Source organism: Nerophis lumbriciformis, linkage group LG16 (genome assembly GCF_033978685.3).
Source record: "Nerophis lumbriciformis linkage group LG16, RoL_Nlum_v2.1, whole genome shotgun sequence".
Taxonomy (NCBI): Eukaryota; Metazoa; Chordata; class Actinopteri; order Syngnathiformes; family Syngnathidae; genus Nerophis; species Nerophis lumbriciformis.
In genome coordinates, this window is record NC_084563.2 from 20,619,072 (window position 1) to 20,633,350 (window position 14,279).

The following is a 14,279-nucleotide window of genomic DNA, read 5'->3' on the forward strand; positions in this document are numbered from 1 at the left end:
TCCATCATCATTTGTCTTTTACATTTTACAATATCCAAGTTTTTAGTGTTGTACGTGCATACAAATGTTTTAGATTATATTTCCTCTGAGATTATATTTCTCCTCCTGTTGAGAATTGTTGTACATTCTTGGGTAGCACGTTATAGTTTGCTTTGTACATAATTTTTAGCTGTTTGCAAATGCACCAAGTCGTTGAATTTCAATATTTTTCATTCAATAAAAGGGTTTGTATGTTCTCTCTATCCAACATTATGTATTATTCTAATTGATCTTTATGTAACACCGTTGGTGAATGAAGCACACATGTGTAGTTGTTTCCACATATTTCTACACAATAACTCAGATATGGCAACACTAGTGAGCAGTAGAGAATGCAACATTTCTGGGCTTTAGCAGGCCGAGTAAAATGATGTGGCGGACCAGATCTGAGTTCTGTGATCCATCCATCCACGTTCAGTTTAAATTTGTTTGATTTCCCCACACCATTAACCCTTGTGTAATGTTCATATTGTTGTTACTCAGCCAGCATTTGTGGGTCTGATGGACCCGTTGCATTTTGTGGCTTTTAAGGCCTCACAATCAAACACTCTTATGTTAAAATACTGAACAGATGTTTTTTGGGATAAGGTAAACATCTGTTCAGTATTTTAACATAAAAGTGTTTGATTGTGAGGCATTAAAAGCCACAAAATGCAACGGGTCCATCAGACCCACAAACGCTGGCTGAGTAACAACAATATGAACGTTGCACGGAAAATTTCTCTGCCAGTTTCTGCATCCCACAGGGATTCTTCTTTTGTGTTTCTGCACCTGCGGTTCCCACACAAGGTTGCAACATTGTTTGTCAACACTGTCTGCTCTCATTTTCTCGCACATTTGACCCTCTGATGTTCTGTGTACCTACACTCTGTCCTCCTCCTGTCTAGGCCTGCTGTGTGTGTGTGTGGTACACAGAACATCAATTTCCACACTCCTATTAGACCCAGACATCTTATATGTAATAGAAATGTGTAGGTGGGGTGTATGGTGTGTGGTCATTAAATATGTATTCTGATATATGTTCTTCACAGAAAATTAGCCAAAGTCAGTGAGTCTCAGTTTGAAAAATTAATTAATTGTATCATTTTTCTTTTAATAAAAAATGAATACGGGTCCCACAGACCCGAACACCACACAAGGGTAGTCATCATACTCAGTGAGGAGATCACCTCCAACGTTCATTTCCATTTTACATGGCGTGTTCGCAATTCTGATTAATTCCAATTGACTGACAGTATCATTTCCAAGTAAGCTGCCATTTTTACCTTGGAGTACTTGGAAAGTGCCGTTTGTGAATCTGGATTGGATTCCACCAGTGTGTTGAATTGTCCCACCAGTGGTGTGCAGTCAGGGCCAGCAAGGCCTTCTCTGCTGGCCGAACATAACCAGAAATCATGATCATAATTTAAAGATAAAAGTAACTTTTAATTTACTTTCCCTAAATATCTAAAAGTATTCATATTATCTTCAAGTCATATTATGCTCCTTCCAGTGCTGTTGTTTTTAGTTTTAGTTTGTATCCAATCAGAATTCAGCTAGCTTATGTTGCCATACTGTACCAAATCTGCCCGGGGCCTTCAGAATCAACAATGCGGGCGTCTGTGCACTGTAAGTGAACGAGCACATACAGTTGATAGACAGTTGCTATAGCCAATCAGATCACAAGTTTTTGTCAGTAAGGTCTTCTAGGTCAGTGTTTTTCAACCACTGTGCCGTGAGAGATTATCTAATTTCACGTATTTGGGTTAAAAATACTTTTTGCAAACCAGTAATTTTAGTCTGCAAATTAAGTGTTGTGGTTGAGTGTCGATGCTGTCTCGAGCTCGGCAGAGTAACCGTGTAATACTCTTCCATATCAGTAGGTGGCAGCCGGTAGCTAATTGCATTGTAGATGTCGGGAACAGCGGAAGGCAGCGTGCAGGTCAAAAGGTGTCTAATGCTTAAACCAAAAATAAACAAAAGGTGAGTGCCCCTAAGAAAAGGCATTGAAGCTTCGGGAAGGCTATGCAGAACAAAACTAAAACTGAACTGGCTACAAAGTAAACAATAACAGAATGCTGGACGACAGCAAAGACTTACTGTGGAGCAAAGACGGCGTCCACAATGTACATCCGAACATGACATGACAATCAACAATGTCCCCACAAAGAAGGATAAAAACAACTGAAATATTCTTGATTGCTAAAACAAAGTAGATGCGGGAAATATTGCTCAAAGGGAGACATTAAACTGCTACAAGAAAATACCAAAAAAAAAGAGAAAAAGCCACCAAAAAAGAAGCGCAAGACAAGAACTAAAACACTACACAGAGGAAAAAAGCAAAAAACTCTAAATAAGTCATGGCGTGATGTGAAAGGTGGTGACAGTACACCTACTTTGAGACAAGAGCTAAAGTGATGCATGGTTGGTTATGGTCATATGCAACAATTGCAACAACTTTTTATTGTCAACTGAGTTTCCTTTTTTAATGATTTCTGCTGGTGGTGTGCCTCTGGATTTTTTTCAACGCAAAAAATGTGCCTTGGCTCAAAAAAGGTTGAAAAACACTGCTCTAGGTGGCCTCACGTTGAACGTGACATTTAGGCGTCCTGTGATTGGATACTGACCGGGACCGTAAGTGGATGAATTTGAGAACACATAGAGTTGATTGACAGTTGCGATAGCCAATCAGATCACAATAGCCTGATGTTAACGAGACTGTGATTGGATACTCACTTGCTAAGTTGCAGCTTAGCAGGAAGCAAGAAATGTTGACCCACAAAGAAAGAGAACAAAACGTTGATTAGGTGGCAGATATATATATTTGCGAGGTCATTTTCAAGAAGGATATTTAAAGAAAAACTACATCTTATGAGACCATGTCGGCGATGAAATGTTTTATTTTTTTTCATAAAGAAATACAATCATGTGTGCTTACGGACTGTATCCCTGCAGACTGTATTCATCTATATTGATATATAATGTATATATTGTGTTTTTTATGTTGATTTAATAAAAAAATAATTTAAAAAAAATACCTAGTGTGTGAATGTTGTCTGTCTATCTGTGTTGGCCCTGCGATGAGGTAGCGACTTGTCCAGGGTGTACCCCGCCTTGCGCCCGATTGTAGCTGAGATAGGCTCCAGCGCCTCCCGCGACCCCGAAGGGAATAAGCGGTAGAAAATGAATGGATGGATATATATATATATATTTTTTTTGTATTTCTTGTGCGGCCCGGTGGTTGGGGACCACTGATTTAGAGTACAAAAGCCCTTCAATTGATATATTTGTTGAAAACATTTAAAGTGATTTAGGTAGCCCTTTTTATCTTTTTTTTTTTTTTTTTCATACTTTTTATTATTATTATTTAATACTCTATCTGTATTTGCTTTTGTTTTCTTTCCTTGACACGTTTTGCTGATGTCGTGATTTGCTCAACCTGATGTGAAGATTGTTGGTTATGTTGAAAGTGCCTTGACTTTTGTGTGCATTATAAATGCACGTTTGTTGTTAAAAAAACCCAAAACAATAACAAACACGGAACACCTTACTTCCTTCGATCAACGTCACTTCCGTGTCCCTCTCTGGAAGTCCCGCCCCCCAGTCAAAGCCATTGGCTAACACGACGGAGCCAGCCGCAACAATACTTTTTACTTGAGCAAGTATATGACACAATACCTGAAAGCTTTAAAAACGATGATGCCGTGTTCTCTCTCTCTCTCTCTCTCTCTCTCTCTCTCTCTCTCTCTCTCTATATATATATATAAATATATATATATATATATATATATATATATATATATATATATATATAAATATATATATATATATATATAAATATATATATATATATATATATATATATATATATATATATATATATATATATATATATATATAGCATTCTATTTTAATTACTTTATTGAGTTTACAACCCCCTGGCGCTGTTTTGGACTGTTTTTGTACTTATTTTAAATAAAGGTTTATAAAATAAATACAATTAAAAAAAGAATATGATACAATAGAAGCCTAATTGTTTAATAAGTGTCAGGATATTCCCAAATAAGACACTTTAATTATGTGACATGACAACAGCACCTCCCTGCTGTTTGGTAATCAGAAACCTTCTAAAACAGTTGACTGTAAAAGCGATCTTTTTGTACATCTCTAGTCATCCTAATAACCACAAGTGTCATTTAAACAAATTTAAACATGAGTATCTGACAAAAAAATCATTGAGTCTGACTTTCTAGTTTCTGTTCGTTAAAAATTAAAGTACAAATAATTAGATAATCCTTTAATGGGAAATACTAAACGAGTAATACCGTATTTTCCAGACTACAAGGCGCACTTAAAATCCATTTTTTTCCCTCAAAACTCAACAGTGCGCCTAATGTAAGGAATGTTTGGTTGAGCTTACCCACCTCAAAGCTATTTTATTTTGTACATGGTGTAATGATAAGTGTGACCAGTAGATGGCAGTCACACATACGAGATAAGTGTAGGCTGCATGGTTTGATGTGCTTCAACATAGGAGTATTATTATGGTGTGTGTATAAGGTAAGACATATTATCTGGTGTTTTGTTTCGCCATTTTATTCAAAAGCAACTTTTCTTACCTTCTGGTACCTGCTGATCTGTATTTGGGATTTGCATAAATCCTGGAAAAAATTGCACGCGTCCACCTTTGTAGTCCGTGCCGAAGCCGTAGTCGATATTCTTCTTTTCTCTATCTTCTTGTTATGTGACATTCATCCTCCACTGTTGCCATTTCTAATATAAAGTAGTGTAAAGTTCTTACTTATATATGTCAGTAAACTCGCCATAAAAGCTCTAAAACATACCGGTGTAGTGAGTTTACATTATTCACCCAAGGAACTTTAGTTATTAGAGTTCCGGTCGGACGGTTTTTCACGGGACACATTGTTGTTGTTTCCGGATGAGGAGACGCTGCTCTGTTATTGACTGAAGTAAAGTCTGAATGTCTTTGAAACAGTTGGCGCCATTTTTTGACACTTCTTCCACTCCCGTCCTTGCACGCTACACCGCTACAACAAAGATGACGGGGAGAAGACGCTGCCGAAGGTGAGCCACATAAATAAGACCGCCCACAAAACGGCGCATCCGGAAGCGACTGTCAGAAAGCGGCTTGAAGATGATCTGTAAAACATCATCCAAGCAACATTTTGACCAAAGAACCATCATTACATGTTATGTAGACCACAAGGAAGTATTTTACTTTTAGAAAAAAAAAGAAAAAAAAAAGACTCCTTTAATGCGCCCTATATTCCGGTGCGCTTTATATATGAAAAAAGATACAGGTACTAATACCGCCCATAATGTCTGTGCTATTAGCGGTTACATTGAAATGAATGCCTTCTCATTCAGATTAACATGAGGAGACATATTCTGACCGGTTTGGAAGCGGGCAGTAATAGCTCCAGTTCACCTCTGTCGCGTGCTTTCACCGCGGCAGGGAAGAGAAAATATATATATATATATATATATATATATATATATATATATATATGTAGGGGGGGGCGTGGCCTGCGGACCTGCAGCGAAGCGGGGTGTGCCAGGACCGGCTTCGAGATCAGCGACAGGTGCGTAGATGGCCCACCTGGGCCTGATTATCTAATCACCTGTCGCTCTGTTAAAAGACAGCAGCCGGGGAGGAGAGAGAAGGGGGAGTTGGAGCACGAGCGAGAGTGAGACAGACCAACGCAAAGAGAATTGCTGCAAAGCACATCAGAGACAATTGATTGGAAAATAAAACAGTGTTCTCAACCCTGAAAGGAACGGTCATGTCAGTGCTTGGTGGTCCGAAGAACCCGGAAGGGAGAAACATCCACAATATATATATATATATATATATATATATATATATATATATATACATTGTGCGGGTACTAGACTGGCCTGCCTGTAGTCCAGACCTGTCTCCCATTGAAAATGTGTGGTGCAATATGAAGCTTAAAATACCACAACGGAGACCCCCGGACTGTTGAACAACTTAAGCTGTACATCAAGCAAGAATGGGAAATAATTCCACGTGAAAAGCTTAAAAAATTGGTCTCCTCAGTTCCCAAACGTTTACTGAGTGTTGTTAAAAGGAAAGGCCATGTAACACAGTGGTAAATATGCCCCTGTGCCAACTTTTTTGCAATGTGTTGCTGCCATTAAATTATAAGTTCATGATTATTTGCAAAAAAAAATTAAGTTTCTCAGTTGGAATGTTAAATATCTTGTCTTTGCAGTCTATTCAATAGAATATAAGTTGAAAAGGATTTTCAAATCATTGTATTCTGTTTTTATTTACCATTTACACAACATGCCAACTTCACTGGTTTTGTATAAGAGAATCTTTTAATCACACACACTGCAACTCAACACTTTTTTCCACCAGTGTGTGTTGTCATGTTTACTACAACGTTTCTTTGTACACAAAAACATTTGTTGCGGTTTACAGTGGGCTATGTTTTGTCACCAGTGTGTTCTCATGTGTGCTATCAAATATTGACTTTGTACAAAACCCTCACGACAGATTAAACAGGTAAAAGGTTTTTCTCCACTATGCATTCTCATGTGTATCTTCAACCCGCTCGTTCGTGTGAAACCTTTACCGCAAATTGAACAAGAAATAGTTTTTTCTACAGTGTGCATTTTCGTATGTGTTTTCAATTCACTAATTAGTGTGAAACCTTCCCCACATACTGAGCAGAAGAGCGGTTTATCTCCAATGTGAACTCTCATGTGCGCTTTCAATTGTTGCCTTTCGGTAAAATCCTCCCCACAGATTGAACAAGAAAACGTGCTTTCTTCGGTGTGTACTCTCATGTGTTCTTTCAACCAGTGTTTTCGTGCAAAATCTTGACCGCATTCCGAGCAGCAATAAGGTTTTTCTCCAGTGTGGGTGGTCATGTGCAGTTTCAAATAGTACCGCCGGGAAAATTCTTTAAAGCATGTCGAACAAGAAAATGGTTTTTCCCCGGTGTGTGTTGTCATGTGTCCTTTCAGCATACTTTTAAGTGCAAATCCTTTACCACATTCGGAGCAGAGGAAAGGTTTCTCCCCGGTGTGTGTTGTCATGTGTCTTTTCAAATGGTACCTCCGAGTGAAATCTTTACCGCAGGTTGGACAGGGAAAAGGTTTTTCTCCGGTGTGTATTCTCACGTGTACTTTTAGATTACCACGGCGATTAAAGGTTTTGCCACAGTGAGAGCATGTGAAGAGGGTGTTGTCAGCGTGACATGTTGCATCACCTTCGGAGTCTTCATCGTCAGTGTCAGGGGAGTGCGACGTCGTGTCGTCACTATCAGAGAGTGGAGCTAAGAGCTTGTCACAGTGGTCGCCATCAGCTTCTGTTGTCATGTGTTGTGTTGAGCTGCTGCTTGGAGGCTCCTCCTCACTTTCACTTTTGACCTCATCTTCACTCTTCACAATCTTGATGACATCATCCTCCTCCAGTCCTTCAATATGCTCTCCCTCCTGACTGATGCTCTGTTCCTCCTCTTCTTCTTTAATATGGGGCCGAATACAACTCCTCTTTCTCTGTAATGTGAGGGGGAGCTGGGATTCTTTTTCTTCCTTCAAGTAAGAGGCATGTGGCTCCTCCTCTTTAATGTGGGGTTGCTTAGGCTCCTCCTTTTCCCCTTTAATGTAGGGGTACTGCAGCTCCTCTTCCATCTTTATTTGTGGAGGATCCTCCTCTTCCAATTTAATGTGGGGGTACTGCCGTTCCTCCTCTTCCATCTTTATTTGTGGAGGCTCCTCCTCTTCCCTTTTAATGTGGGGGTACTGCAGCTCTTTCTCTTCCACCTTTATTTGTGGAGGCTCCTCCTCTTCCCTTTTAATGTGGGGGTACTGCGGCTCTTTCTCTTCCACCTTTATTTGTGGAGGCTCCTCCTCTTCCCTGTTAATGTGGGGGTACTGCCGTTTCTCCTCTTCCATCTTTATTTGTGGAGGCTCCTCCTCTTCCCTTTTAATGTGGGAGCACTGCAGCTCTTTCTCTTTCACAATTATTTGTGGAGGCTCCTCCTCTTCCCTTTTAATGTGGGGGTACTGTGGCTCTTTCTTTTCCACCTTTATTTGTGGAGGCTCCTCCTCTTCCCTGTTAATGTGGGGGTACTGCCGTTTCTCCTCTTCCATCTTTATTTGTGGAGGCTCCTCCTCTTCCCTGTTAATGTGGGGGTACTGCCGTTTCTCCTCTTCCATCTTTATTTGTGGAGGCTCCTCCTCTTCCCTGTTAATGTGGGGGTACTGCCGTTTCTCCTCTTCCATCTTTATTTGTGGAGGCTCCTCCTCTTCCCTTTTAATGTGGGAGCACTGCAGCTCGTCCTCTTCCACCTTTATTTGTGGAGGCTCCCCCTCTTCCTCTTTAAAATAGGGGGGCTGAGGCTCATCCTGCTCCATCCTTGAGGTCCACTATCGCTGCTCAGGGAGAAGATGGTCTTCACAGGTGTCTACAGGACACAAGAAAACAAACGATACAAATGGTTCGGAAAAATGTAGCTTTGCTTAGTCACATGAGAAATACAAATAAGATCCACTTCAAAAAATAGGTAGATGATATCTGCCTATAGCCAAACAAAAAAGTATCATTTCACAGTGGTAATAAAAATATATAAATATACGGTGCATAAACATGGTATGTCCATGGTATGGAGAAGGTCACCACACCTTTGATCACAGAATCATCACAAGCTTGCTTTGGAACTTTCAGCAGGAAGCATCATACTGAACTCACCAAAATACTGAAGAGACATTTTTGTCAATAAAATGTTTGTGCGGGTCAGTCAAAGGTTAAACGGAAGGTCTTCTGCTGCTCCTTACGCTGGTTGTCGCACAGTTTCGACTGATACCTTCTATGTTAGCTACTTCTCTTTGTTTTTAGTGTATATTTTCTATTTTCTGCTGGATCTACTCTCTATTTTTGCTGCTGCTGTCACATATACTGTAATATTGTACATGGTAATTGTTATATATTGTATATATGTTATAGACATAATATAATATCTGCATATATAATATACTGTACACATATTATGTAAATATTCGTATATATTCGAATATATGCTATATTTTATATCGCTATATTTTGTCTATTTATACCTTCATTGTCCTCTCCATCCTTCCACTTTCCATCATTGTAACTGAGCTACTGTGTTGAACAATTTCCCTTGTGGATCATTAAAGTTTGTCTAAGTCTAAGTCTAAGAAACTCTTCAAACTTAAAAGTGTTTACAAAGTACAAAGAAGACGAACCATGATAAACATTCTGAATGTATTTCATCCATCCATTCATTTTCAAGATAATCTTACTCATCTCACCATATGAAATATAACTTACTTCACCAATTATTATTTATTCATTTTTATTGGTATTACTTGTGGAGTATATTGTGAATAAATTGAGAACAGGACGTGAACAAAAGTTTTAGCAACTGCTATGTAAAGGAAAAGGGGTAGGATTAAAAAAGCTCTGCTTCTTCCTACTCCTTTTTGAACATGCTGAATAGAGAAAATGGAAATTGTGATGTATCCTGTTGCATGCATGCATGTTCCAAATAAACTCAAACTAAAATTGTCCTGCATATGTTCTGATAGCACGATGTGACAGGGGTTAGTGCGTGTGCCTCAAAATACATAGGTCCTGGGTTCGATCCCCGGGCTCGGGGTCTATCTGTGTGGAGTTTGCATGTTCTCCCCGTGACTGCGTGGGTTCCCTCCAGGTACTCCGGCTTCCTCCCACCTCTAAAAACATGCACCTGGGGATAGGTTGATTGGCAACACTAAATTGGCCCTAGTGTGTGAATGTGAGTGTAAATGTTGTCTGTCTATCTGTGTTGGCCCTGCGATGAGGTGGCGACTTGTCCAGGGTGTACCCTGCCTACTGCCCGAATGCAGCTGAGATAGGCTCCAGCACCCCCCGTGACCCCAAAAGAGACAAGCAGTAGAAAAATGGATGGATGTTCTGATATGTCATGGAGGAGCTCATCAGTCACCACATTAACATTCAAGTAGGGTTGTACGGTATACCGGTACTACTAAAGTAGCGCAATACTAATTAATTGAAATCGGTACTATACTGCCTTTGAAAAGTACCGGTACTGTTCTTTCATCTGAATGCCCGCTGTGCGGCGGTGACTACAGAGCCGAGGCGCATGATATTGTGTGTGTCAAAACGCACACAAAAAAGCATACAAGCAATAAGAGGTTGGAGAGGAAGATTGGCAAAAAACGCCAATTCCAATAGTTCATATAGAGCAGGGGTGTCAAACTCAAATACAGAGTGGGCCAAAATTTAAAACTGAACAAAGCCGCGGGCCAAGGTTGAACAAATTAACCTTTTAATAGGGACCCAAACAAGTTTTGCATTAAATATTGAACAAGCAAGGCTTATATAACTTTATAGTGACATGCAAAATCGAGTTTCAAATAATAATAATAATAATAATAATTAAAAAATATCAATGGCATATCAAATACAATTTAAATAAAAATTGAATCCCTCTTTTCTATTTGCAGCTTTCTGAGGTAAATATCAACATGAACTTTTTCCACAGGCTAATAAATTTGAAAATAAAATAATGAATAAACCAACCATTCAGGACTTTAAACGGCTCAGTTTGCAACACACTGATCTAATCTGATGTGCCCAAGCCAGATACCTGCCATCTTTTCTTGGATACTAGTTCATTAATGTCAGGGCTCAGGCTTTGAGCTGAAGTAACCTTCATTATCGAACGAAGGTATTCATCAGTCATTATTTCTCGTATTCCACAGTCCTGGGGGCGTGCCTTATAGGCACTGCTTTTAACGTCCTCTACGAGCTGACGCCACGTCCGCTTTTCATCCCTTTTAACAACGTGCCCGCCCAGTCACAAGATATGAGCAACTCCTGTACGCACACTCACGCCAATGCAAAGCATACTTCATCAACAGTGATACAGTTTACACTGAGAGTGCCGTATAAGCAACTTTAACATTGTTAGAAATATACGCCACACTGTGAATCCACACCAAACAAGAATGACAAACACATTTTGGGAGAACATCCGCACAGTAACACAACATAAACACAACAAAACAAATACCCAGAACCCTTTGCAGCACTGACTCTTCAGATGTTGTGCCGGATAATGCACCCCGGCGTAGAATGCACCCCCTGACGGGAGTGTTATATCAACTAAAGCTCACACTTAAAGTTTCCACGTGCAAGATTGAATCTATTTAAAAAAGTTATTTAATAAGAAGCCAAAAGTGCAAAAACAATAATGTTCGTGTTGGAGGAGTTGTGAATGAATGAAATATGAAATCCGTGCTGCAGTCGCTGCTGGGCCACAACATTAGGTACACCTGCAGACTGCAGCACGGATTTCATATTTCATTCATTCACAACTCCTCCAACACAAACATTATTGTTTTTGCACTTTTGGCTTCTTATTAAATAACTGTTTCAAATATATTCAATCTTACACGTGGAAACTTTAAGTGTGGGCTTTAGTTGATATAACACTCCCGTCAGGGGGTGCATTCTACGCCGGGGGTGCATTATCCGGCACAACACCTGGACGCTACAATATACATCCCCGCTACCTCCAAACCCCCCCCCCCCCCTAGTAGCGTCTCGGAAGAGTTAGTGATGCAAAGAGTTCAGGGTATTTGTGCTGTTGTGTTTATGTTGTGTTACTGTGCGGATGTTCTCCCAAAATGTGTTTGTCATTCTTGTTTGGTGTGGATTCACAGTGTGGCCTATATTTCTAACAGTGTTAAACTTTTTTTGTACTGGCACTCTCAGTGTAACCTGTATCGCTGAAGATCAAGTATGCGTTGCATTCACTTCTGTGTGAGTGTCAAAGCCGCACATATTATGTAACTGGGCTAGCTCTTGTTGGACTGCACAAAAAGGGGACGTTACAATTCTCGTGAAGGGCACTGAAATTGGGAGTCTCCCAGGAGGTTTGGCAAGCATGAGAATTAGCGGTGTACCGCAGCTGTATATGATCGGCGGGCCAGCTCTAGTGTTAATTTGTTATCGCCTCACGGGCCAAGTGAAATTACACGGCGGGCCATAGTTTGACACCCATGATATAGAGGGTACAATATGGAGGTATTTGGGCTTCAAAACTAACGGTAAAGGTGACGCTTTAAACAAGGATGCAGGTGTTGTTTTAAAATACGCCTCACCAAATGTGGCGATTAGTATTACCATCTTTGCTTCAAACTTAGGTAAATATTTAAATAACGAACATTCAGATCTGCACAAGGAGTTATGAAGAGTGACAGGTAATAATGTAGTTGTTACACCTGTCCTGCCGTTAGGCTCTGGTGCAGACCGTAGTCAAGGAGCACAGGGCGGATGTTTTCGTCGGGATTAACACACTTGACTTTATGGGTCTGCTAATATCTGCTTTCCGGGCAGAATTCGAGGCTGCCGATTCGTGACAATCTGGCCGCTTTATTATTAGTTTTGCAGGACATAACCAGACCAGTTCATCCACAATTTGTGTTTTATCTTTAATAGGTGTGTGTATTACCTGCTACATGGATAATCTGTGTACATTTATCCGTGGTTTTGTTTTTAGTACTCACTAATATTTTTTTTCTCTCTTAAAGCACAGACCAGGAGTGGCAACTATAAATCATGAAGCATTTAATATAATGTTAATAAAGACATTTTGTTCTTTTGTGTTTTGTTAGCTGAATAATTGAGCATAGCTAAATGTTTTTAAGGAAGCTTGTATTTGACTTTTCTTATACTATTTTCAACAAGGGGATAGGTCTAATGCAGAAGGTAATTTCACCACACCTAGCGTGTGTGTGACTATCAGTGGTACTTTAACTAACTTAATAATATCGTACCATGGCCTTAATACCGTGATAATATCGTACTCTAATCACTACAAAGGTGAGCAAGTTAATTGGGTGTGTTAGATGAGCTCTCAGTACCTGACATCAAACTAGTTCGTTGCTTCCGCCCGGAGTTGTCAACTTGTGGTAAACAGGAGGGTACAATTGGCAGAAGAACAGTCCCAGTCGGCTCTTTTAGTACACCAACGCCTCAGTTCGGGACATAAGTTGTTGTCTGTGTATCGGCAGACAGAAAATGGCATCAACATTAGGACATGAGCCGATACATACATGATGTAATATGTTTAGGTCGGCGTGCACCGCCATGTTTGTTGTTAGCATATTAGCCAAGCTAATATGCTAACAACTTAGCCTCCGCATCCTCTTGCTGTAGCTTACCTGAATTCCTGTGCATCACACTGAGGCACACGGCGGCAAGGAACTCCATCCAATCAACCCAAAATAAATATATCTACCGTTTAAACACTCCAGAAGTGGCTACTAACATGTCGGCATTGAAACGTCTGTAATTAGAGATATCCGGAACTATAGTGGAAATGTGTTTCCAGTCGGACAACAAACATCGACGGACTGTGTTTAACACCGATCATTGTAAATGCGTTAACAACATTCTTTATTTTGGGGGTCAGTTTACATGTGAATAATCATAATTTATGTTTTAATAGAACCATATTTTGCTGGAAGAAATAATTTAGTCGCAGTTTGGATCAGTTGCTCGCAGTCGCCGGTAGAGGTCGCAACGCAACAAAATGCCGCGGAGGTCAGTACGTTTCATTTTGCGTGTAAAGAAATATTCTTCACTTCCAACTGCAGCGTATATTTTTTTTTTACACAAACTGAAACTGAAATACAAAATATATTCATGAAATGATATAGACTTAATGTAGCCACGTGTGGTTTGGTGCATTGTTGAGGGATACGACTTTGTATAGGAGCATGTGGCTCTTTAGCGCCGTCCTAGTGGCTCCCTGGAGCCTTTTTTTTTTTTAAAAAGGATTGAAAATGGAAAAAGATGGGGGGAAATATATTTGTTTCGTTTTAGTATGTTTTTTTGTTTGAGGACAAACATGACACAAACATTCCCAATTGTTAGTAAAACCCACTGTTTGATATGTTTGTGTGTATGCGTCACTGATGACACTATTTGGTGAACATCGTGTTGTCCTACTAATTTCAGCGGTTCTTGAACTCACCATAGTGTGGACTGTGACGCAACAGTTTGTTTACATGTAAACTCTTCCACTCCTTCTTTGTCTCATTTTGTCCCCCAAATGTTTAATGCTGTGCGTGAATGCACAAAAGTGCGCTTTGTTGATGTTATTGACTTGTAGTGCTGATCAGGCATATTTGGTCAGTGCATGACTGCAAGCTAATCAATGCTAACATGC

At 39.9% G+C, this 14,279-nt stretch overlaps 1 protein-coding gene across 1 annotated transcript; it reads right to left on the reverse strand.

Annotated features, from left to right (window-relative positions):
- Nucleotides 1-6,331: 6,331 nt before the first annotated feature.
- On the reverse strand, nucleotides 6,332-13,422 carry LOC133617383 (uncharacterized). The gene is made up of 3 exons (XM_061977324.1): nucleotides 13,270-13,422; nucleotides 12,970-13,105; nucleotides 6,332-8,480 (listed from the first exon to the last, which is right to left on the reverse strand). Exon 3 carries the CDS (start codon nucleotides 8,428-8,430, stop codon nucleotides 6,502-6,504), a length of 1,929 nt encoding a protein of 642 aa, XP_061833308.1. The 5' UTR covers nucleotides 8,431-8,480; nucleotides 12,970-13,105; nucleotides 13,270-13,422; the 3' UTR covers nucleotides 6,332-6,501.
- Between the last annotated feature and the right edge of the window lie 857 nt (nucleotides 13,423-14,279).

Excerpts from the sequence above, each read along its gene's own strand:
- LOC133617383 (XM_061977324.1), bottom strand. The coding sequence starts at position 8,430 with ATGGAGCAGGATGAGCCTCAGCCCCCCTATTTTAAAGAGGAAGAGGGG.